Source organism: Corapipo altera, unplaced genomic scaffold, assembly GCF_003945725.1.
Source record: "Corapipo altera isolate COAL_440 unplaced genomic scaffold, ASM394572v1 56, whole genome shotgun sequence".
Lineage (NCBI taxonomy): Eukaryota > Metazoa > Chordata > Aves > Passeriformes > Pipridae > Corapipo > Corapipo altera.
Genome location: NW_020884896.1, coordinates 6226048 through 6251599, shown reverse-complemented (window position 1 = coordinate 6251599; position 25552 = coordinate 6226048). Strand labels below are relative to the sequence as shown.

Genomic DNA, 25552 nt, shown 5'->3' with positions numbered 1-25552 from the left:
ATGCCGCAGTCTGCTTAGTTTTGTGCAGATGACACACTGCCCTTACAGTCCTGTGAGTTGTCTCTGCAGCTCCTCAGCCAGCCAGCATCTCAACTGTTCTGCTCAAGACTTGTCCTCCTTCTCACCCTGGACACCCCAGTGAGTGAGTGCCACTGGCCTGGCCGTTGTTCCAACCTCCTGGGCATCCTCCCTCCTCACTGCTGGTTAAGTTGCAGCACCGAGACATTTGTTACCTGCTCTGCTTCAAATATCTGCTCCTACTCTGTTGCTCTTGAGCATCCTTTTTGCACAGATTTTCCCATTTCATGGCTTTCTACCTGATACCTCTCATCAATAACAAGGGGTTGCTATCTGACTCTCGTCAGCCCAAGTTAGTTTCAGCATTGTGTTTGTGAGCAGAGAAGTGCTTGTCCATCAGTGTGTGTGCAGCAAGGGCTGCTTGTCCCACACAGTGGTGGCATGCAACAGGGAACTGGGCTGAGTTATTTTTTCCAGTCTGCTAAGCTGTCAGGAAATGCTTTCTGTTTTCCTAGCCAGTGTGCTCATAAGACCAATTACAAAAAAAAAAAAAGGGAAAAAAAAGTTAGAAACCCATCTGTGCATGACTTTTCTTAGTTTTAAATCTTCTCTAACTACAGGGATAATGCTGGGTTCAAGTTTTAAATACTATTTACAGAATAGTAACAATCATAGTAACCAATACTATTATTTGGCTCTTGATTTAAGTTGTGTATACAGACCATGTAACCTATGCCGGCAGCTACTGAAATAAAGTCCACTTCTCTATGTTGGCTTGCTTGTATTCCAGCCTTTTAAATCAGCTTACTTTATACCTTAGAGAATACTTTTATTTCTATATATATCTTCTCTTCTATTGGCTACCCCAGATAATCCTGTGATCAGCCATGCAGCAGTGTCACTTGAGTAGAATATGGAACGATGCTGATCGTTTTCTCATAGGCTGTCATACTAGCCCAGAAATAGCATCCATCTACAATGGGAGAAGCTCTATTAACATTTACAACTGTTCCTCTTCCCGACCCCTGAGAATTGCTCCGTGGTAGATAAGCAATACTTTGTAATACATTTCTTTGCGCTCAGTATTTTGGAGTTGAATTCTGAAATATAAAGGCTCCTAATCCTGATCTGCTCTGGGATACACTGCTCTGCTCTTAGCAAGTGGTGCTGTGAATAGGATTAGCATTTCAACAGCTTCTTTTTTTAACTGTGAGCAATAAACTAAAATAATAGGGCCTGATTCAGAGCTCTCCAAAGTCCGCAGTAGTGCTTTGGCTGGTGTGCGTTGGCTTTGGGTCAGGCCCATAAGAATGGGAAATTTAGTGTTTCCCTGAAAAGGAAGGAGAATGTGTGAATTTTAGAGTTCCTGCTCCTATGGGGTCTGTCCACACCGAGCTGAAATCCACGGATTTACAAGCCAACAAACACAACTGTAAATTTGACAGCAGGTGAAAAGAAAATGTGTTGCTAGTCATAGAGTTAAAACTTGTGCTTTTTAATGATGTCAAGAGCACTTAGGACATGCATATAAACATGTGAGCATTAAAGGTATTTTTGCTGCTCTTCTTTTTCTCTTCCCTCCGACGTGTGGAAGTGCATACCATCATGGGGCAGAACGTGGGTTGGGCACTGTGGCCAGGGAGATGAGCTGTTGGGCTGGGAGGGTTCACAGTGACTGGCTGCACTGAAGGCAGCCCTTCAAGTTCATTAGCCACGGGGCCAGGGGTGAGAGCCAGCTGTGAGCATCTGGCCCTCAGGGCCCAGCACATGGTGTTACAGCTCTGTACACTTCAACTAAAAGGAGTTTGGGGATTTACTGTGCCTATACCAAGCAGAGCCCAGTCCTGATTAACAGCTTTTGAGCAGGGCCTGGATTCCCAGTTTTTTACCAGCCTATTTATCACATATGAGATAGGTGACACCCTGAGCCTGCTTACTGTGTGTTAAGATTGCAGTTTTTCTGTTCTCGCCTGAGCTCTGAATTTCTGAATCTCAGCTTTCTACAGTGCTTTTTAAAAGCACGGCAATGGTAGCAGTCCTGAGACTTTCTACAGATATCCTTCGAATGCAGTTTTACCAAGTTCCTTCTCTTTTCCCTCTTTCTTACACATCACACATGTATTTTGAGCTGTGGCTGGTAATTAAATGGAAAACCGATAAATTAGTCTGAAATTGAAAATGCTTAGAGGGGTGGATCGAATGTCACATGTGTTTGAATCTCTGTGCATTATTGAAAGCTTCGGTATCATGACCTGTAGTGCCGTGTCCTTTCCAAAGCGCTCCCCACCTTGGAACAGTGCAATGAGCAGCCAGAAGCAGCAGTTTCTGAATGGATAAGGTGGGACTCTCCCAGAGTGGGCAGAAGGGCGCTGCTGGAGACGGGGGATGCATTGCAGCAGTGACAGTTGTACTGCTTCCTGCAGCTCTTTATCTTGAGGACAAGTTTCTGATTGCCACGATCTGGAGGGGATCAGGAGCAACCTTCAAGGCTCAAATAGTCCTTGGCTCCCAGCAGGAATATTTAGAGGGTTTAGTTCCTCATAGCAACAAAGCACTTCATGACATTTAACTGATTACACCCTTGCAGGTCGACAAGAAGCATTGTCTCCATTTTGCAAATTGGAGAACAAGAAAGCTTGAGAGATGGGCCCTGTGGGCTCAGGTTTCTGCTGATAGTTGAACTTTCTTCCTGGCTCTGAGGCTTAGTGTGCTTCAACAAGGGAATTGTCAGGGAGATAGGTAGGAGGAGTGCTCGGGACTCCAAAAGGGGCCCTTAGAAGTGTATCCCTCTCTTGGATTTTCTCGGGCAAATTAGTTGCAAGAGCACCTGTGTCGCCGGGCAGGGTCTCAGTGTGGTGTGTGCTGCTTGGGCTCTGAGGAGCAGTTCCTGACAAGCAGGGGCTGCAGAGCAGTGCAGCACCATGCCCAAGGACGCCCAGGCATTCGTGGTGTGTCAGCCCGTTCCTGTGCCCTTGGCCAGAACTGCCTGTGGGGCTGGGCAGCGAGAGGCAGGTGGAAATGGGGTGATTTGCATCTCTTGGTTACGTGCCAGGATCTGGAATATTTTTCCAGCAGTTTTTGAGAGGTGCAGGTCTCTGAGTGGTGACACTGACAAAAGCTTGGGTGTGCTGCTGTAAGGTGCCCATTTGTAAATGAGCTGACCTGGATATTCTGTTTCCTAATCCTGAGTGATACTGTCAGCTCAGAGAGCTGAGCCTGGCTAATGACTGAAATCCACTGTGCTTTTCTTAGCGAGGATGTGTGGTGATCTGAGATAGTTGTTAAGTGCTACATCCTGAGAATCAGAACTGCACGTGCCCCATGGGTCCAGCATGTTTTTGACAGATAAACAGGGTTTGAGTTGACCAGGGAGTTACTATGAAAAGAACAATGTCAGGTACATAGTAACCTGCAGTTAACTAGGAGGGAGATTAAATTAATGGTGTTTTCCTTCTGATAAAGGTAATGAAGAGCTTGCAAGGACTTGGTTTGCAGCTCCTGCACATGGTGTGTGTAGGCACTGTCTCCCTGGCACAGGGAATGCCAAACAGCTGTGTGACAAGAGCAGTGCAGCCAGCGGGGCACCTCACTGCGTGACATTTGTACTGTCTGAGTCCTTGTTGATACTCTGAGATGAAAGAAAATAGGGGGCAAGGGGAATGGGAAATTAAATGGGAATAGGGACTGCAGGAAGGGATTCAAGGTGTCCTGGGATCTACCACCCTACAGAGCCTATTTCAAGGGAGGAGGGCATGACACTGGGGGAGAGAGTCCAGGGGGGAATTAAACACTATGATCTCTCTTGTGGATTTAGGGTTTACTGTCAATCCTGCGCAAACTAAAAAGCACTCCGGACCAGGAGGTGAGAATCCTCCTCTTGGGACTGGATAATGCAGGCAAGACTACACTCCTGAAACAGCTGGCATCAGAGGACATCAGCCACATCACACCAACACAGGTGAGGAAGGCCTTTACCTCTCGGGGCAGTTCTTGCGGTCCCATCTGCCACCTTATACAAAGTACTAATGATTCAACAGAGTCTTTCAGTAAAAGGGGGAGCAGCTGGAGCCTGGTGCACCATTAAGTTTGTGTCTTTTCTGCCTAAGAGGAGGCTTTCTGAAGGAGCCAGAGAGCGTCAGGCCAGATCTGTCAGGTAGTGCAAAAGTGGATGGGTGCTGTGGAGTTCTGCAAAAGGCTTTTGGGTCATGCTAGGGTTGCATGGATGGGACTTTGTTCCTGTTGTCCTTGCCAAACAGGGGACATGTACACTGGATGCTGCAGAACTGGGCGAGCCCCTGTCTCTTTGCATCTTTCACCCAGACAGCTCCAAGGGTCCTGCATGTACCAGTGCTCCCTCTCTAATGCCTCTCATCCCCTTTTGTTGATCCTGAGGGTTGGGGAGAGGGATGTCTCCCATCAGAAGCACTGCAGCATCGCTCCAGAGGAGGTTGCTAGAGAGCTATGGGAGATGCTTCCCCCCACCCTGTAGCTGCCTCCCAAAGCTCCTAGCCCTGACACCCCAATTCCAAGCCCCAGTCCCCTGGGTGGTGTGGCAGCACGTTGCCAGCCCACGCCACATCCTGTTTTTCTACTTGAATGCACTTTCAGTTGGTGCTCTAATTGATGAAATGGACCCTTCAGACGTGCAGCTGTTGCTCTTTTAAGCCTGGCATTAGCTGTGTCGTGTCGAATTGAGCTGAGACCTCTGGCTTCATGTTAGCTGTGACTGTCTACTCAGCTTTCACAAGCTCAACCCTGCTTCTCACAGTACCCTTGTTTTCTCCTTATCTGCAGCTCTCCCACTTCTTCCTGCACCTACACTGCTACGCCCTCCCAGGGCACCAACTGCATCATATGTCTCCATAGCCATGACAGTGTTAACCCTTGACCCGGGAACGCTGGCAAACTGATGGTTTGGCGGCTGTGTTTGCTTTTGCCAGTGTCTCTCCAACAGCCGATCCATCTCTGTGGCTGCCCAGCCCATCCTGCTGCACGTTGCAGGCATGGGATATATAAGGTGTTAGTGTCTGCCTGCGAACATGCTCCAGCCGTTCAGGCTTATGCTCTATGTGGCTTTGTTTCTGCTCTTTCCAGGGCTTCAACATCAAAAGTGTACAGTCTCAAGGCTTCAAGCTGAATGTATGGGACATAGGCGGACAGAGGAAGATCAGGCCATACTGGAGGAACTATTTTGAAAACACTGATATCCTTGTGAGTATTGGCTGCAGTTGAATGCTGTGTTCATGCAATGGCTTTCCAAGGTCTCAGCCAGAAATTCAGAAACAAGTAATGTAATGTCCCAGTCCTCAGCAACACCATTGCCATTGTAACAGGAGTTATTCTGAGCGAAATGGCAAGATTGGTTGGGTGCAGTAAGAAAAATACAGTAATGTTTGGAGAAATCCTTCGGTTGTATGTTTTTACTTTCACAGGATGGTGCTGTTTATAGCCAGTTCCTTTCCTCTCATCTCAGTCTCCTCCAAATGAAAGAACATTAATAACTTGTACTTTACCCATCTATAGCTCCTTTCACTGGAGGCTCTGAAGGGCTGTCATGGGCATTAGTGACTTAAGCCTCGTGTGTAAAGGTAGGTCAGTATGGTGTCCTTGTTTTATAGGTAGGGAAACTGAGGCACAACAATTAAATTCTATGTCTGCATCGGATAGGAAAGCTTCTGACTGAGGGACACAGAGAGACCCCTTGTCTTTTCTTTTGCTCCTTTGATCATAAGACTGTCTTTTAATGATTTCTACAACTTAGCTGTAATTACCTTACAGCTAGCTGCAGATGACTACAATTATATTTACAGAGCAGAACCTTTGTGTTTCCATGCCAGACCACATTGCCCTGGGACCCTCCAAGTGCTGTCTTGACCAGTTTCAAAGATTGCCTCTAGCCTACAGCCACATATGCCAGGATGAAGGCAGGCTCGGGGCTCCAGGCCTCTCCCCACCCCAAGCAACGCTGCCTGTGGGAACAAAGAAGAGGCAAGGACTGCAGGGCTCCCATGGGAAAGCAGAAAACTCTCTCGGAAAGATGCCCTTTCTCCCTCCTGTTGCACACACACATACTCACTATGTGTCAGGAGCTTCAGTGCACTTCCTGGAAGTATCAGTGCAAATAGGAATAGGACTCTCTACACCAAGGCTCATGTCCAGGTGCTGAAAGTCCTGGCTGTGCCCGGAGGTTTAGAAAACATTGTCCAAATGAAGCTGTTATTTAACTGTGACTAATAAACCCTTGGTAATTTCCTTTGCTGATCACCCTTTTTGAGCCTTAATTTGGAATCTGATGTTCAAGGGCAGCCACCACTGCATAAACCCAGTTGGTTGTTTTTGCAGAGCATAACGGAGAAATCTTTCTAGGGAAGAGGTCTGTGTTTGAGAAATGAGCATTGTGCTCCTCTGTGGCCATTGAGGAGAGAGACATGGCGTGGCTGTGAGGTGATTGTGCCCACTGAGCTCAAGCTCTGCTGCTGTGTGTGGTGGGGAGGCAGTAGGTGTGCAGATCAAAGTCAGCCCTGCAAAGCAGCAGCTCTGGGATCTCTGCCTGCTGTGGCAGGTGCTCAGGCTGCAGAGACTGCGCAACCAAAAAATAGTATCTGGAAAACTCCGCTGGCAAAGGCAGTGAGCTATACTGGCCTGTGGGCTTCCACCCTTCCCAGTGTGTACTGCTTGGGAGGTGCAGAAATAAAGGTGAATTTGAAGATATCTTCAATCACATTTGAAGATGAAAGCGGCTGTTTTCCCTGCCCCCCTCCCACCCCAGTTAAACCAATGTACAGAAAAAACCCTTCTTTTCCTATGAGTAAGAAGATAGGTAGATAAAAGCAGAATTGGTTTGGGGAAAACAGTGGTGTGAATTCAGAGAAATAGCTGGTGCACAAATGGACCTGAGCACCCCTGCCTGCACTCCATGCTGACACCCAGTCCCAAACTGGGAGATGTCAGCATGTTGGAGCAGTGCTTTGGTATGTCCATACACACCAAAAATGAGATCATCTATATGCTGATGGCTCTCTCTGTCTTCTGCCAGTCCTCACCACTGTTTTAGCCAGTAATTTTACCCTCTGACAAACCTGGTGCAGTCTGTGCATCTTTAAATTGAGCCACCGTATCCCTCATGTTATTTCTTCATCCAGTCCTATCACGTGCAATTTCTGCCCACTTACTCCAGGTTGTGTTTTGGCATGTTTCTCAAAGGAGGTATCCAGCTTTACATGGATTTCTTTCTCAAAGCTCCATTCTCCAACATGGTATTCAAACTGGCAAACTATGCTACCAAGCACCACAGCCAAAAATAGGCTCTTGAGTGGCCCTGGCCATAGAAGGAAGTTGGAGATGAGATACACTACAGTTCCCAGGACCCCCTGTTTCTCTCTTCTCCTAAACTGTATTGCACAAAACAGAAAGGACCCTCTAAAGAGTATTAAAAAGCAGGAAGTGATTACAAATTCAAATCCATGCAGGTGCCTTTGAATGAGAGCTTGGTCTTGCATCACACACCTGTGATATTTGGAAGCTTAACCCAGGCAAATAAGGTGTGGATATCTGGCTGATTGCATATTCAGACAGGCACCTGCAGCTATTTGGCACAGTGCTCGCTGGTTTGGAAGTAGGCACTCGGCACATACTTTACTTTCTCTGTGCTTTTGTTGCTTTTGCCCTGAGCACAGTTGTATCCAGTTCTCATCTTGCAAAATAGCTCCATAGCAAGGAACAGAGCAGTGCAGGAGAAACCCTGGCTGGTTGGGACTTGGAGCTCTTCCTTCCCAGTTAGAGAAGCACCGTAATCTGGGAGGTGCTGCCTTTCAATTGAGAAGTAGCACTTGACCATTGCGTTCACGTGTCACTGAACTTCCCCAGAGATATCCTGAGGGAGGGCAAATGACACTCCAGTCTCACCCCAGAACACAACTGCAGCCCTGCAGCTTTTTTTGGTTTGTGTTTCCTACCCCAAATGGGATGCACGGGGGTATAATGCTTGGCAAGGGCGGAGAGGACGGGTGTAGCTGATACAGTATTGGTGCACGTGCTTGGGATCACATTGCAGGGAGGGGCTGTGTGTCACAGTGTGCCCACGGCCGTTCATTCCCCATCACATGGCACCGAGTGCGTGCGCTGCTGACGCATCCCCACGCAGCTGCGTCCGGCCTGCCTGTGTCCCCCAGCCTCTGTCACTGCACATCAGCCCCAGGTGATCTGCAGAGGGGTCTGTGAGGTTTGCTGGGTTACCTCCTCAGGCCTAGCATACAGATTCTCCTGCTGCGTGTTTGGTCCTATTTCAAACAACTCGAGTGCTGCTCATTAAGGGAGTGCCTGTAGTTTAATAGATATTTCTGCTAGAGATCTTCCCTCCCCCTACTATTTGGTCGAAATTATCCTGGAAGCGTGGAGTCTTATGCTGAGACTGCCTGCAAGGATGCCATTTATCTTGATGGCGGGGTGCTGTGCTCATCTATTCCCTGAAAACGAGGCTGACACTTGCTCCCTGTAAGCTACCAAAGAGCATGCAGATGACATGCTAGCAGCTTCAATCACTGCTGATGGGGAATGGCAGGGACTGGAAGCAAAATGCTCAGTGTTTGTCACCAGTCCTGTCCCTGTCTGCCATCCCAGCACTCTTCTCCTTCGAAAACCTTCCTGTACCAAGCAATTAAAAAGGCATACGAGACTATTCTTGCCTTACTGAGGTTTCCCATTTTTTTTTGGATGGTAGCTGAAAATGGAGTCTTACAGGATGGATCTAGCCCTCCTCCCCATCAACCATCTCCAGGAGGCTGCAGTAGGATTGCCTGACGGAGAGGAACTTGATGTCTCCAATACATTCATGTGTCCCCTGAGTGCTGTTGTGTGCATTGGTGGCTTATTGAGGAGGTGATGCTGGAGGGCAGCATGGCGCAGTCACACCAGTGTGGTGCTGGTACACTTTGCTGGGGTGAAAGAACATGTCTAGCTCCCCAGATTTTGCCCTCCTGCATTCAGCTTCAGCTTGTAAGCCTGTCATTTGAAACAATACCAGAAGTCTCCTATTCTCTTTAGATAACAGAGGCTATGAAGATGGTGAGTGCATCCCCAGTACTGCCCCCATCTCCTTTCTGATCCTACCCACGTGGCTGCCCACTCCCCCAACTTTCAAAGAGGTGGTTCCTCTCCTTTCAGAACATCATGAAGTTTTGTCAACATTTGCTATAAATAAGAGCAAGGATCTTTGTGCCCAAAAGCATAATTATTAGGTTCAGCTCGCTTAAGCACGTGCTAGTGTGGAAGAGTGTCTTCTGGGAAGAGTAACTTTTCCTGTCATTTCTTTTTCAGATCTATGTCATTGACAGTGCAGATAGGAAGAGGTTTGAAGAAACGGGTCAGGTAAGTTACTTATGCCCAGCTTCCTTTGAAGTAACTCAGTGCTCCTGAGTGGCCCTTGCTCACAAAAGTTAGAAAGAGGATTTTGTTGTTTGTGAAGGAAATTTGCATTTCAAGGGACTTGCCTTTCAACATCAATGCAGATTATTTTGGTAGATGTGAAACAAGGAAAATAGGTAGCCTAATTCCGTTTAAATAGAACGGTTTTCATTAAAGTTATACAATAATAGCAAATGGAGCCTAATACTGAAAGCAAGAACTTCTCTAAGTCCTTTAAACGTTGCCAAACCAAGACCCTGAGGAATCCTATTTTCTTATTTACAAAATTGAAATGGAAATCATATTGACTTGATTGTCTTTTGGATGTAATTGAAAAAAAACTGAGAACTTTCTAACTAGGACTGGCCAGAAAATAAAATTTCCGTTTTGCAAAGTTTTGATGTTTTGTAACATTTTATGTTTTAGGATGGAACAACAGTAGGACTTTTGAACTTTCTTTTGTAAAATTCAGAAAGTGACAATGTCCCAAAATAGCTAGCAACAAGTTTACCCCCCAAAAGGTGAGATTTAGATTAAAACCCTCTGTTCTGCCTGATTTGAAGAAGGCAATTGATCTTTTGCCTCTCATGTATCATGGACACACCCCAACAGCAGAACTGTTGGTTGTTCTAGGAGTGGGGGCAATCTTCCCCTGCTGGAGCTATTTCATTTTATATAAGTAATTAAATATTCATTGGGCAAAAGAGAGGGAGAGGAAGCAGAAGCTTTTAGAGCGCTTGCCCGAGTCAGGCGGAGTCAGCCAGGACCCCTCCTCATATTTCCACAAACACTTTTGGTTTCAATAAATCAACTGTGTCAGATGAAAGACCTATTTTGTTGAAAAATTCCCAGCCAGCTCTGTTTATAACTCCATTCTCTCATCCTGGTTTCCAAACCAAACATTGCTTTTGGGGGGATGGAGTCGTATTTCCACTGCAGTTTAGCATCTCCCTGACTGCACTCCTTTAATCCAAAAGTTTCTACCCGGTGGATAAAGGATGTTAGGACAGTATCTGTGAGCATGAGACCTTTCCAGCTAAATAAGGAGCCCATAAAAATCTCATGCACTCATCTGTCTGCAACGCCAGCAGTCCCTACAGGTTCAAGTTCTGCTGAGTTTGTCATACGTTCCCATAGGGAAGTGACTTGAGGCTGGGTGCTTGTTTCATGTGAGACCATTCCACAACCCTGGGCATGAAGTGTTTTAGCCATCATTGATCCACTGCAGATTCAGATTTGGGCTATTCAAAAAATCTCTTTGAGTCACCTGTTTTTGAATGAGCAAACCCATTCTTCAAGATGCCACCCAAAATGTGTGCCATGCATATGGAGCCAAAATCCAGCTAGTAAAGCTGATTTAGTTTGTTTTCACCTAGCCAATGCCTTCAAAAGCATAAGCACTTTCTTATGGGAAGGAGATTTCCATTTCGGGGCTAGGGGGGAAAGTCCTCTATTGTTCAAACTGCTGTGTATAAAACTTGGAACAAACCCCTGAAACTCCTTATTAGCAAAGATATTGGGGCTGGTGTCAACAGTTGCTCAGGTACAAATGCCAGTCAAGCAATAACTTAAGACAGATTCCTCATACTGCCAATTTACATGGTTTTTGCTGTTTCATCAGTTTTGGTCTCCTGGGATCAGGAACTGGTAAAACAGAGAGTTGTAGCCTTTAAGGCAACTTCTAATTTCAGACCAAAATGAAGATTTTTCTAACCTGTAATTGGAAGAACTAGCTTTTGAACCTTGGGCAGAGATGATTGTATACATTTTTGGTCTCATAATAACATCTAGGTTTCACTGGAACACACTCTTCTAACATTTGCCCTAAATATATTTCTAATTAGAGACAACCACTGGTGGTTGAAAATTTTCTGCCCTTCCCTCTCTCCATCTTCCCCCCACCTCACTCCCTTGTAAATGACACAGGAGCTGGCTGAGCTTTTGGATGAGGAAAAGCTTAGTGGAGTCCCCGTGCTCATATTCGCTAACAAGCAGGATTTGCTGACGGCTGCCCCTGCTTCGGAGATTGCCGAGGGACTGAATCTACACACAATCCGGGACAGAGTCTGGCAGATCCAGTCTTGTTCAGCTCTTTCAGGAGAAGGAGTACAGGTGAGGCTCTGGAGAAGGCTTGCTGTGCCAGCAGGCCATCTGTAAAAGATTGTTGATCTGCAGGGTGGGGCTGGACCAGCTGCCTCACCAAGGAGGGTCAGCACAGCCAAACCCTTGCAGCGCAGAACACGGGGCGCGTGTGTCTCATTGTCTGTGCAGAGGGAAGGGAGAGCTACGGGCCCTTGGGATGTCTCCATCCCTGGGAAAGGGGAGAGTGATTGCCTCCCCACCCAGGAGCCCTTGGCTGGGCCAGATGAAGACATTGATTTATTTTAAAGAGACTGCTGTCAGGTTAATCATTCTCACAAAACAAATCGTCTTTTACTATTAACCCCTTTGACTGTTACAAGTGTGCACTCTAGAAATCTGATTTACCTTCACTACTGATGTCATTTGGCATTTTGCTCAACCCAGGCGCCAGAGAGAAAAACTGATCAATTTTTCTGATTCAGAGAAATGCAAGAGTTGCACATGGGGCAAGGGCACTTTTAATGACAACATGTGGGGCAACAAAAACCCACCAAAGGGCCTGAGCTGTGTCTCTGTGCTGAACTGTAATAGCTGTGTCTTGGGCTCCTGTGCTGTAGCCAGTTCCTGCGGTATAGTAGCTCTTTGTAATGTAAATGGGACCTAGGTTTGTTTATTTCACTCCTAGGCTTTCCTGAATTAATGAAGTATTTGCAGTGCTCTAAATCTGAGTATTCTCTTCACTGATATTTAAAGAAACAGAATGGTGAAGACATTTATCTTCATTGCAGTTTCTGTAAAACCTTATTTGCGGATGCTACAGAGATGTCCAGGATAGTCAGATCTCAAGCTGAGTACGAAGAGCGGCAGAAGCAGCCCGCCATACTGAGTGGGCAGTAAAATGGCAGATGAAATTCAGTGTTGACAAGTGCAAAATCATACACATGTGGAACAGCAATCCCAACTATACACATATGACAGTGGGCTCAAAATTAGCTACCATTACTCAGAAGCAGATCGTTGTGAACAAAAGCTCGTCAGAGGCCAGAGAAGAAAATCCAAACACTAGACAATTACAAGAAAGCAAACAAGAAACATCTTTTCTAGCAGGTTAAAGTCATGGTGGACCCATACCTTGAACATGACATTAATTTCTGCCTCTGCCCCATTTAAAAAGATTTTAGTAGTAGTAGAATCATGGAGTCCAACAAAAAATTAGAGTCTTCAGGAGATCGTTATACCAACTTCATGTTTAAAGCAGGGATAACAGTGAGTCTAGAGGACATTGCTGAGAGCCTTGTCCAATCAACTTTTAAGTATCTCCAAGCATGGAGATTCCACATCCTCTCTAGGTAACCTCTTCTAGCACTTAACTACCCTAATCTGAAAAAATATTGTCCGTATATCTTCTCAGAATTAGGAAAGATTTGAGAATCCTCTATTGAGAATGATCAGTAGCACAGAATGCCATCTGTATACAAGGATAATAAATAAATTAGGACTTGCAGCTTGGAAGAGAGAGGACAGACAATGGGAACATCTTCAGGATTTATAAAATAAGGTTTAAAAATGTCAGACCGTATGCTGTTTTTCACATTGCTAGAGGGAGGGTGTTCCTAATGAAATAATCGGACAGCAGCTTAAAAGAAGTAAAAATAAGTGCTTCTTTGCGAGTTACATAATTAAATTGTAGATCTCACTGGCAAAGGATGTTGTGGAGACCAAATGTACCAGTCTTAAGAAAAATACTAAGTGAATTTCTGAAGAAGGGATCTGCAGGCAATCACTTACCACTAAGATCTGGAGGCAGCTTTTGACTGAGGAACAGCTTGGGCCATGGACTGGGAGGGAAGAACAGAGCAAGAGAGATCCTGTTCCTACATGGTCTTTCTCCCTGGCATCCAGAAGGAAAGCTGGATGAACCATTGGTCTGACCCAGTACAGCAGTTCTTCTAATTTCAAATTCTCAAGCTGATGTTTAGACCTAAATGTTGTAGATGGTATCTTCCAGAGGGCCTTTATTTACTTAGCTAAGATACAAATTCAGCTATGTTCCAGCCAGTCTAGTGAAGGGCTTCAACTATAATCTTTATTCTGAAGTGGTGGTGGTAGAGGGAAACACATTCCACACTGGTGGTGTATATTCCAGTCCAAAGAAATGTGATCAGGAAAGTTGACAGGGTTTCAGGCAAGCATAGGTCACCTTCTTCCCTCCTCCAGGCCCTCCTCTGGTTTATGGATGTCCAGCTGTAAAGGAGCAGTAAAGTAGCAGGTGAAATTCAGAGATGTGGGTTGGATGTGAAAGAACAAAACAACAGGAAGTGGCACTTTCTGTTTGTGGGCTATGAAATATGCCTCCTTCTTGAGCTGATCTGTGTGCTCTGGAGTGGACTGCACCCTTCTTCATTGACAGCACCTTCTTCCTGTGCCTCCTCCCTGAAGTACAGCGCATCCCTATACATTCATTAGTGTAAAATACAGAGCCCAATACCCTCTAGCAGGGAAATGAAATCTGCTTCTGCGCTCACTTCCAAAAAACAGAAGACCAGAGCCAAATAAAAGTATTTGCAGGCCAATATATTGTGTTCATCATGCTTATCTAGACAGTTTAGGTGCAGACCAGATAATGTCCCTCTTGGTTGTAGGCAGTCTCGTTTCCCTAAATACTGCAGCTTATTCTGTAAATGATTATTGCAGAAAGGTCAGGGACATCACAAACTCTCTGTAGCTTGTAGAAAAAGAGCCTCTACATTTCTCTTCAGGCATAACTGCAGGCTTGTCAAATCCAAGCACTCCCTTTCCTTGCAAATTGAACAAAATGGTTTGGGAGATGGCTTTTGAACTAAACCTGGATCAGCCTAGAAAGAAATGGTGTCTTCAGTCCTGGGACCCTTAAGGAGGGGCCAACATGCTGAAAGTTTAGGAGAACCAAAGAACTTGTTTGAAGAGTGACATCAAGAATGATGTTTTTGAGGATCCTAGTACACAATATCTCTGCCAGTGGCTCAGAACATGAGCTCTGTATGTGTAATTAAACCTCAGGTCAGTGCTTTAAGAACTTCTTTGAGAAATGACAGTGAGTGACAGCAAAATAAGTGAAGATGTGGAAGCATCAGGTATTCAGAATGAAAGCCAAGGAGCGGGTGCGCTAACCATCGCTGCTGATGGAATGTATTAGCTAGAGCAGAGCTGGAGACATCACTGAAGAGTGGTGGCATATCTTGTGCTGAGCACATGCAGGAGCAGAGTTCATAGGGGAAGATGTTTGTGATAGCTTGAAGGAAGAGCAGTGAGCAAAGATAAATAATGCCAATACATGAAGGAGAAATAGTTTGAAGGTCATTTAATTAGTTTAGCTGCTTGCACCATGGTGTATCGAACTGGGTAGTTAAGACTGGGGATTTCAAGGTTAATGAGATTAGATTATGGTTAATAGAATGATATAAATTTAGAGAATTTAACTAGTATTTGAAATGGGTTATTTAATAAAACTGTTAATTAAGGGGGGAATCCATATAGTCATCTTCTCTTTTAAAATTAACCACTGGGGACTCTGGAAAAGGAGCCCAGCAGTGTCCTGAGCAGGCTCAGAAGAGAGGTGACTGGGTTAACTGGAAACCCCATGCGGTGTCTCAGGATGCCAGCTGGCAGCCCCTGTTATGCCAGCTGAAGACTTCATTACCTTCTGACTGTAACCGTGGGCAGCGCTTGTGTTAATCAGACTTCATGGTGCCATTGAGGGAGGAGTGGCATCACTCACACTCAGAGGCTTTTTCAAGCAAACTGTCTGCTTGGGTCTGATCTTATCCTTTAGCTCCAGTTCGGAAAGCAGGAAAGCTTTTTCTCCCTGCCACAGCCATCTGGGCTGTGCCTCTGGAGCAGAGTCCTGAACAGCCTACACTGAGCCCCTTGCACAGGATTCAGCAAGTGAGGGAGGTGATTGCTGATGTCAGCAGAGGAACACAAGGGAACTGTTGCCTCATAACGGCTCTCTGGTGCCACGTAGGCTCTCTTGGGGTTGTATTGTGACCAGATCTCCAATTGTAGCCCTTGGTGTGCAAAAGCTACATACATCTCACCCTGGCTGGCTGTGGTGGGGTGAAAGCAGGCAGGACTCCTCTGCTTTGCAGCCTGCCCTCTTGCTGGAGGTGTTATTTAGGGGCTAGGGTGTGATATTAAATATGCCTCAAGGCTTTGGACCAATCTGTGCTCTGCAGCCTGTTTCTTGTCTGAAGCAAGAGTCTCCAATCAAGGCAGCAGGAGTTCAGCCTGCCCTGAGGAACTGTCCTCCAGAATGATGCTGCAGCGCATTGTGTCCAAAGTCTCACAAACATAATGACTCTCTGGAGACCATTAAAAGCCACTGAAACTGAGAGTAGCCACTAAACTTCTCTAATTTATGCCAAAGCCTGTCTGGCCCAAAGGACTCTGGGAAGGGCTGAGCCTCCATCTCCCTGGCTGTTTCAACCCAGATGAGAGTGAAGCCCAAGACCCAAGTTATGTCTTTGCTGTGATTCAGCACTTTCATAAGGACTGAACCAGAAAAGGACCCCCTTGGCAATATGGTATCTGCAAAGCTTAAGTTTTGTCTTAAAGATATCTTAGCCAGGGCAGGCTGAATGGGATCTTCCACATCTTAACAAGGTTCTGGAGCTACTTGTAAATGTGATTTAAAACCAGTTTTGATGACTGCAGCTCTCCTGAGGCAGGCAGAGCATGTTAAGGAAAAGCAACCCTGTTTCCAGATTACAGGGCAGTGTCTTCTGATTTTTAAGCAGGGTAAGGAAGGAGTCTACAGTGCTGCATCAGGGATATGAGGCCTCAGAGGACAAAAAAAATAAGCTTTCACCCAGGCAAAAAAACAACGGATAATGTACTGGCAGGATCCTGTAAAAGCCAGCCTGTATGATGACTCGAGGTGCAAGGAAATGACAGATAATGAAGGCACAGTCCTGCCTGTGCTGAGGGAGAAGAAAGTGACGGTTAAAATAACGCATACCAAAAATGCTAGAGATGGAGAATTTTGCACTTGCCTGACCCAATTTGTTATGGCAGACAGAGGATTACATGAAAGGATTAAGCTTTGCTGTCCTTAAGGTCACATTAGGGGTCACAAGTTTGTGGCCTTGCCTGATCCCTGGCTTGCAGGGGAGCAGAAATCGGGAGGCTTTTTATGGGGTGAAAAGGACTTGTTCGCTGTGTTTGAAGTCAGATTACTTCACTCCCATAGCCACAAAGCTGATAATGCAGAGAATAAGCAAGCAGTGGGCTAATCTTAAGCAGGACTTTTTATTTCTCCCAGGGAAGGCTCTACCAGTACTTTCCCAAAGGGCGTTGGAGTACAACTCCCTTGGCACAATAGCAGATGGGACTGCAGCAAGGCGGGGTTGTGCTGAGCAGCATTTCTCTGCAAGGAGCATTATGCTCTTCCCTGGGGTTCTCTCTCTTTGCTTTGGTAAAGTTTACTAGCTGCTTGTTAAGGAGCTAAGAGAGGCAAAGCTGAAAGATCTGAAATCTTTTCCTGGCTAAGTTTTCCCAGGGTTGACTTGAGGCTGGAATACTAATATTGTATCCGCCCGATCCTCAGAGTACCTGCCAATGACTCTGTGTCTCAACAAAGCAGCGCAAGGACATCTATCAAGATCTAAATGTTACTGTAGGGATTGTACTTTCTTCACAGAGCCATCTTTTAAGCATGCAGATATAGGGACAGAGTGTGTAGGGACAAAGGATGACAACAGTTGACTCCTTGTGGACTAGACTCTTTCAAGCACTGTTTCCTCCTTCCCGTGTGCCTTTCCCATAGCAGCTCTTTGTGTTTGTAGCAGCTTCCCTGGATTTCTCTATCTTACCAACATTTCATCCTGCTTCAGACCTTCGGTAGAAAAACTGCAAACATACCTTTTAGTTTCTTTTGCTTTTCATTGCATTTGCTATTCTCCAAAGCATTTGGGGACACTGCAGAACACCCCCCCTCCCCCCAAAAAAATAGTTTTACCAGAAGCTGCAGATGTAGCTGAGGAAGGCATCTCACATGTACCTCTTTGATACAGCTGAGCATGTTAATTTTCCCTTTATCACAGGCAAGCAGAGAGATACCTATGATTAAATGTGATCTTTTCTGTCAATTAACTCACGCCAGAAGAGGGTTTTTAAAATCTATTCCTGCTTTAAAAGTTTGGTGACCTACTTATGTATTTCAAGCCTGTTTGGAGTTCACCTTTCGTCTTGCATTTTGCTATGTCATTCTTTTGCCCTCGTTAAATGCTTCATGCAGCCAGGCTCCCAGCCATGGTAAATCCCATCATAAACTCTGCTTTATGACCCTCACTGTGCTGGTGCTGAAACGGTCTGTCTTTCCCCTTCCCAAGCTCCCCAATGGCAGCAGGCAGAGTTTTAATCACTGTGAATTCAGGTTGTGGTCAGATTAGGTAGAAGATAGGATGCGTGTTTGTTGTTTTGCAGTGATGTATTGTTTCTGGGATTACTGTGCTGAATAGCAGAGGGTGTCAGCTGATATTTATTACTTTAAGCTGTCTCAGCTGTTCTGGTTCAGCAAATAAACCTACATTCAAAATGAATGAGGAGCTCTGCCTGCCTTGTATGCCATGATGTGTGCAAATGTGATTATTGCTTCCGAGGCAGGGGAAGCTGAAATCATTGTGGGAGCATTTTTATTTATTTATTTAGTTTTACTCTTTGCAGGCAATCATGCAGATTTCTAAAGCACACAATCAAGTCAAAGGCTTGACACCTCTCCTCCTAGCCCCATTGTTAAGCCCTGGCATTCCTCATGCTGGGAATCACTCCCTCCCTCCCTCTAAAGTGATAAGCTTTAAACCACACTATTGATTGCTTAAGGCATTACATGTTTTACACCTAGGTTATCAGTGTTATTGAAAGGGGAAGACACAAAGCTACTGGGCCTTAAAATGAATCTACTGCTCATCTTTTCCCATTTGCTCTGAGGATTTCAGACAATTTGTTTTACACTGATCTCTGCTGTGGAGATAAATAAATGAAACTGGAGACCTCAACCCTCCCCAAGGTTAGAGTTAGAAGTGTTATTAGTGTAGGGCCTCATGTGCACCCCAGCACAGGCTGGGCTCACTTATTCTTTATTTAACACAGCAACAAGGGCTGATTTCAAAAGTTGCTGCTCCCCTTCAGATAAGAAGTGTCACATAGCACAGTTATCAAGGTGAATTGGTATTTTCAAGTGAGAACCTCTCTGCTTCTGATTAAGCCCTGAGGACTCCCTCTCTTCTCTCTTAACTCTTTAGCTCCCCTCCAACATGGTCACCACCTCTGTGGCTGAGGGACAACACAGAGGCACAGCAGTGGGTCTGGGCTCACCTGAAGGGCCTGCCTTGCTGTGCCTTTGATCACCTGTCCTCGGGGAAGTTGAGGTCCTTGGCAGCCTTTTGGCAGTTTGGGGACAAGGGTTCAGGAAGCCAGCAACACTGCTACCATGGGGCTGTTGGCCTGAAGGCTCTGATCTTTCTTAGGGTCTAATTATTGTTTTAATGATCCAGAAATGACCACTGAACATAATACAGTGAGATCCCCTGCTCTGAACTCTTAAGGTGACATTTGTCCATTTTCCAAGTGCAAATATGTGCTGCTCCCTCTCATCCCCAAACCCCTACCTGCCACCTTTTTGACCTCAGCCTCCCTGTCAGCAGAGATACCTCCTAGGCAGGACAGAGGTAACAGATTTGATGGGACACAGATATGAGGAGACTGTGCATCTTGTGCTCCATTGTGTGCGTCTCCTAACAGATAAATGACAGGAGCAGATGAAGTGTTGCTGTGGCTTTCAATAGCATATCCCGTTCTGGGATCTCAGCAATAAACTCACAAATTGGGTATTCATGGCACAAGTGTTGCAATCCTGCTTGCAGTGGCCAGAAAAGTCACCCACACATTTTTACAGGCATACCTTAAAGAGTGTATCAGCCTCTTGAAACATCATCACATTGCTTCTCACTGAATCCCTGTCGGACCCCTGAGGGCCCATATTTTGTGGGAGCCCTGAGGAACAAGGAGTAGGGTCCAGATCTGGGTGTTGCAGTGACTTTCATGGATCTGGATTTCAAGGCTTGCAGATGAGCAGAGAATTAGAGCCGTATTCTTAACTGGGAGCTGACTGTATAACAAACAGTCCCCTGAAATCCACAGTCTCAAGATTACTTGCCCAAGCTTACACAAATCATCTGTAGCCAAACCTGGAACTGAGTCTTCATCTGCCACTGACATACCTTGACTGCAGAGGGATCCTTCCTCGAAGGACCTACGCATAGCGATGTGATGAGACGATGATACTTTTTATGGTCAGGTGAAAGATTTAATGACCTCTGTGTGACAACATCTATTGAGCAAGGAAGCACTTATTTTTTTAACCCACAGTGGTTTTGGGCACAGAGGGGTTCTGTGAGGAGTCAGAACATGGTGCTTACAGAGTGGTGGTTGGGTGGGATTGGGGGATTCCTTTTCCCTTCGCTTGACTAACATTACCTTTCTCTGTCTGAAGGACGGCATGAATTGGGTGTGCAAAAATGTCAGTGCTAAGAAGAAGTAAAGCGATCTGAGCTGCATGGAAATGGAGGAGCGGTGGGAGCAGAATTCTAGCCTGAAAACACTAATTTGCTGCTTTCTGACCAAATGTTTTTCCATCTGTGCACAGCTACAGCTGTTAAAAGAAAAAAAAAAAAAGAGAGAGAGAAAAAAAGGGAACAACATCGGTTTAAGCCTACTGCTGGATTTGGAACTTGACCTGCTCTTTAGTATCATTTTTTTATCCCAATAAAGGAATTACATATTTCCTCCCTATGCATAAATAGTATTAAATGTCTGATTAGCAAGCAAGTTTGTAAGCAGAAGCAAGACTGTGATTCAGTGTGGAGCAGAGGGAGTGGTGAATTACTGTAGTTGCTTAGATGCATAGGACCTGCCCTATACACGTGGCTGCTGAGGACACACTCGGGTGTCAGTCACAGCTTCCCCTCAGTGACAGATAAAATGCGGTTGTGTTACCAATTGTGGGTAGTTTCTTAAAATAAAGCTGCTAAGGAGTCATTTGTGTAACAAGGGTAGAAGACTTCCACACATTCCTATAGCCATAAAAGAGGAGTTTGATCATAACGAGGCACTGTTGCATTGCGACACCGCTGTAGAAGGGAGAGAAGGGTTATATGTGTATAATTGAAGCTCTTTACAGTTGGAATAATGCAGGATGAGCATGCCTAGGGCTTTTCTCGCAGCTGAAGGAGAATTTAGCCCAGCGTTTCACCTTGAGCCAGCGAAAACGTGGTTCCTCCGTTCAATAAGTTCCATATGTGAGATTAGTCTTGATGTTGAACAATCCCTGTTGATTTTCCCTTGATGTTAAGGCAACTCTGCAGGAAAATGCAATTAAGTCCATGATTACTTTCTAGAATGAGATATCAGGTCCCAGGTTTCCTTTTTGAAATGTGCAAAATGTATTCTCCTACCCCACCACCTCAGCAAGCCTCGCCTAGCCCTGCCAGGGATTGGGGGACTGCCCCACAGTGGGCTGGCTGCCCAGTGCCTGAGGTCCTCCCAGCCCCATCCTGGCTGTGGATTGCCCTGGTGGCAGGTGAGGATGCTGATGAATGGCAGATGAGAGGCACTCTTTAAAATGAGATTTCATTCTTCCCTGAACTGGCTTTCCTGTAAAAGGATGCAGTTGCTGAAATAGGAAAGAGAATGTGTTTTCCGCGTCCTCGCCCCCAGTTCAAACCTAGCCCCAGCTGACAGTGAGCAGGAACGATTAGCACGCCAAAGCAGCCATGTCCTGCATGAAGCAAGCTTGGTGACTCCTGGGCCAGTTTCTAATGCACAGATGGTAAAATAATCCCACTACCCTGCTTGCCAGCTTTGTTTGCTGCCTGCCTGCGAAAGGGCAGAGAATGACTAGGGACTGCATTACCCCTTCCACCTCCTGGAGACGGACTGTCGGGCAGGATGGGGAAAGCTGCATGTACTAAAGCATGTGGCTTTACCACGCGTCAGCGAGTTGACTCATGGACCCAGGCAGACGGCTGACACCCCTGGAGCTCCCAGCTCTTTTTTCCTCCCTTCCCCTGGATGTCTCCACCTCACAGCACAAACATCTGCAGTGTACGTGAAGCAGCCCCTGGCCGCCTATGTGTTACAGCTTGGCAGATTAAAATCATCTGGGGCTCATTCCAGGTCCCCCCATACATCAGGATGTACAGTAGCGGTTCAGGGTTGATCCGCGTGTAGTTCAGCTGTCTGCTGTGGCTGGGGGCAGAGGGACAGCTGGGACAGCAACTGCTTTAGCAATCCAACTTTAATCTGCCTGCGTCCGTGAGTCAGCACCCTCCGTGTGCATCTGTCTCCAACACAGAGGCAGGACATGCCTGCTGGAGTAGCACAGCCTTGCTTTAAAAACCAGACGACTGGGGAGGGGGCGGGGAAGAGCGGGCTCGAGTGAGCTGTTAAGCAATAGCTAATGACACAAAGTGACACAGCTCCAGCTTTGCATGGATTGAGTAAGGAGTCATGAGATGTTCGTTTAAACACAGCTTGCTCGGTGACTCCCCAGCTGCAATGGCTTATCAGGAATGCTGCAGATTTGGGCATGGCATGTTCCTGGGTCAGCCCAAGGAGGAGAAATTCATCCCGGCATCACCTTTTCCTTGCAATTAATGCATTTGCCTGATGCAAGTGCTGTAAAGAATTGCAGCCCTCTCCTGTAGGCACGCCTGGTGCTGGCTGAGTGGCAGAGCTTTGTGACGGATACTCCTGAGCTTTTGAGCTTTGGATTTGTCCGCATTGCATGCCAGATGCAGAGGGAAATGCTTGGATACCTGTCCCCTGGTCCAGGCAAGACAGAGCAAGGTCCCCCAGGGGGCTCAGGCATTGATCCTTCTCCCTTGCAAGGGACTTGAGTTGGTGCTTTCCTGCTCCCTACTTTTTTAGCAGTGGCAAATTTACTCTGTGACACCCCACCTGTGCCACAGTTGGCTTCCTGGAGCTGAAAAGCATCCAGGAGGGTAATTTGTTTTTTAAGTCTCACATTGGTTAAACTTGAAAATGTGTGTAAAATAGGTATGTAGTAATTTTCCTATCGCTTTAGTTGGGAAGGGAAAATTGCCTTATTGAACTCAGGATCCAGAAACGTTTGCTGGCTCATTCATTATGTTTGCATGTAGCTACACGTATTGGTTGCGTGCATCTGTACTGCCAAGAGTGTCGCCTGTAATCCAGCAGTTAATTTGGTTTTCCTGAGCAAGGTAGTGAGAGGAAGACCATGATAGAGTGATCTGTTCTGGGAGGAAGGAGGTGGACGGTTAAAAAGACCATATCTTAAGTATATCACCCTGCAGTGATGGCTGTAAATGCTCATTGTATCGTAAACATTTCTCTGTGCAACCTGGTGAAAATGTAAAAGGATTTGAGGTTCTGTTCACTTGCTGCTCCTTATCTGAATGTATTTACATTTGCTATACCCTCTGCAGGGCTCACTGCCCTGGGTTGGCACCTGGCTAAACACCACCTGCACAACTGCCTGGGACCAGCCAGAAATGCCTGCCCCTGATCAGTGCAGCCCCTGCCCCTCTCCCAGCCCTTCAGCCGCGCTCTGGTTTACAGCAATGGCACACGCAAGGCTCTGTCCTTCCAACGCTGTTGGCTTTGCCCTCCTTAAGGTGAGGCTGGGGGAAGCAAACCTCTCATTGGTATGGGTGGAGCTCTGCCACACTTCGCATCAATTCATAGATTTTTAAAGCCAGAAGGGATCGTTATGTTCCTCTCTCCTGACCTCCCGCATAACACAGCCCATTAAACGCCATCCCTCCAGTGGTGACTCACGGTTGAATTAGAGCCCCTCTGGTAGGAAGACACCCGGCCTTGATTTAAAGGCTTGGAGTGACAGACAGACCCACCCCAGGCCTCTAGAAGTTTGTCACAGGGGTTAATTCCTCTCCCATGGGGAGTTTGTTGTGCTTCACTTTCACATAATTAAATCTGGTTCTACCTTTGTGATAGATGGAAAGATGTCTCTCCTGCTCCTAACTCGTTGTGTTCCCTGGAGGGGAGAGGTAGTGGAAAAGTGAGATTCTCCAAGGGCACATCAGAAAACATGAGTCCAAGCCCCTGCTCTGACCACAAGCACTGGGTGTGGGTATTTGTATCCTCCCCTGGCTGTGGCTGCATCCCCCACTGCAGCTCCGATGGAGGATGTCTCTCCCTGCCATCGGAGAATGCTTCCCAAAGCCTCTTGCAACCTTCTCCCATTTTTCCCACTACCAATAATGTTTCTTGTATGTTAATATTAATGACTTCTCCCTCTGTCAAAACTATAACTGGTCACCAGACTCTTTTGTATGAAGTGTACTGGGATGAGACCAACCCATTCCAACTCGCCTCCCGCCCCACAGGTCTCACCCTTCTCCAAAAAGGTGGCGGCTGTTGCATTCCTTGGGCCGTCTGAGTCCACACAAGCTCTTTCTTTTATGTTCCCTTTTTGAATTTCACCAAAAAGGGGTATTTGCAATATCTGGTCATGTTGTTACTCAGTGTATAATTTAGATGTCTTTGTCAAAAAAAAAAAAAAGGAAATAAATTAAAATTTAGTAGAAAGACAACTGATGTTTAGGGGTGATCCTTTGTTCTTTGCCAGGTTCGTTTTCTGACAGCCATCAGCTGAGAATTGCCTCTTCCCAAGGAGCCCCCAGTCAGTCTGCAAAGCTGCTTTTCCCACTGCTTCCCTGTCTTCCCATCAGAGATGGTTGCTGGTACTAGAAGTGATCAAAACTGTTGGAAGAAGCCTTTTTCCTTTAGATTTTCACTTGTCCAAAACTATTAGAAAAAGCCAGCAAGAAAGGCAAACTTTGGGAGGATCTTCTTGTTTCAAAAATCATGTTGTACATTAAAAAAAAGCATGCCTTGAAACACATTCCCTGCTGACCTGGCAGGAAAAAGGAAGGGGAAAAAGGAAAGCAGCAAATGATTTGGGTTTGGTTCAGTGAAGTGGGGTTGGGAGGGCGTTTGGAGGGAGGGAAATGAATCTGGGGTTGCTTTCCAGCTAATCTGACTCATTACTGTTCCTGCTACACCAGGACAAGCCAAAAAGCGAGAAACTGTTAGAACTCTTTAAAGCATCAGCTCCCTCCCTGCATGGCTGGGATGCCTGCAAGGCTGTCAGAGCAACTGGAAAAAAAACATTATAGATGGTCACACTTAATTTCTTTTCTCTTTTTTTTTTTTTTTTTTAAGGCATGCTTTATACTGAGCCTTGGTATTTTTTCAGCAAAGTAGGAAATACTTTTTCATCTTGTTTGCCTAATGGATTGGATGTGAAAAATATTTCTCTGGCAAGTGAACACCCTGAGAGTTGTTTGACTTGTCACAACGTTATGTATCGGCCCCTGCGGCCCCCGGCCCCTGAAGCCGCCGCGCTTCCCCTCTCCTGTTGCTGTTTATGGTGGGACACACCGTAATTTATGGCGAGGCTGCGTGTGACCTTGCATGCGTCTGCTCGAGCGAACCGCAGCTCCCTTCCCCGCACAAGCCCCGCTTTGCATTCACATGATGAATTTAGTGCTCCCGGAAGGACAAGGAACCGAGTGGGTTGGATGTGGGGAGGGGAAAAAAAAAAAAGAAAATAATAATCCACGGCCTGCAGGAGAAAAAAACACTGAGATTTTTGTTCCTCTTTGAGCGGTATTTCCCTGTTTACGGCCTCGCACCGCCCTGGATGGCTGCCTTTATCAGAGCAGAGAAATGGTCTGCGGCCACAGAGCTGGAGATTTCAGCCTCCACGTTCTCGCTGTGGTGGCATCCCCCAGCCCGGGGGGCTCTGCTGGGAACACATCCGTGAGGGGCAGCCAGACCGATGGCCACGGCCATGCTCCAGCCGACCCACCCAGGCACCCACCCAGGCACTGCGCTGGAGCTTTTCTTCATTTTATTTTGTTTTGTTTAAGTGGAAACAAGCTCCCACCGCAGCCTCATGATTGGCTCCTGCCGAAATGGCAGCTTCGGGCTCAGTTGGCTGAATTTG

General features: G+C 46.3%; 1 protein-coding gene across 1 annotated transcript in view; it reads left to right on the top strand.

Annotated features, from left to right (window-relative positions):
• ARL3 (ADP ribosylation factor like GTPase 3) overlaps positions 1 to 24131 on the top strand; it is a 30413-nt gene extending 6282 nt beyond the window's left edge. Inside the window, exons 2-6 of the mRNA XM_027647995.1 lie at positions 3833 to 3976; positions 5113 to 5229; positions 9334 to 9384; positions 11347 to 11532; positions 20033 to 24131. Of these exons, the coding sequence (XP_027503796.1) occupies positions 3833 to 3976; positions 5113 to 5229; positions 9334 to 9384; positions 11347 to 11532; positions 20033 to 20080 (546 nt within the window). The 3' untranslated portion in view covers positions 20081 to 24131. The remainder of the gene's footprint in view (positions 1 to 3832; positions 3977 to 5112; positions 5230 to 9333; positions 9385 to 11346; positions 11533 to 20032) is intronic.
• Positions 24132 to 25552: the final 1421 nt, after the last annotated feature.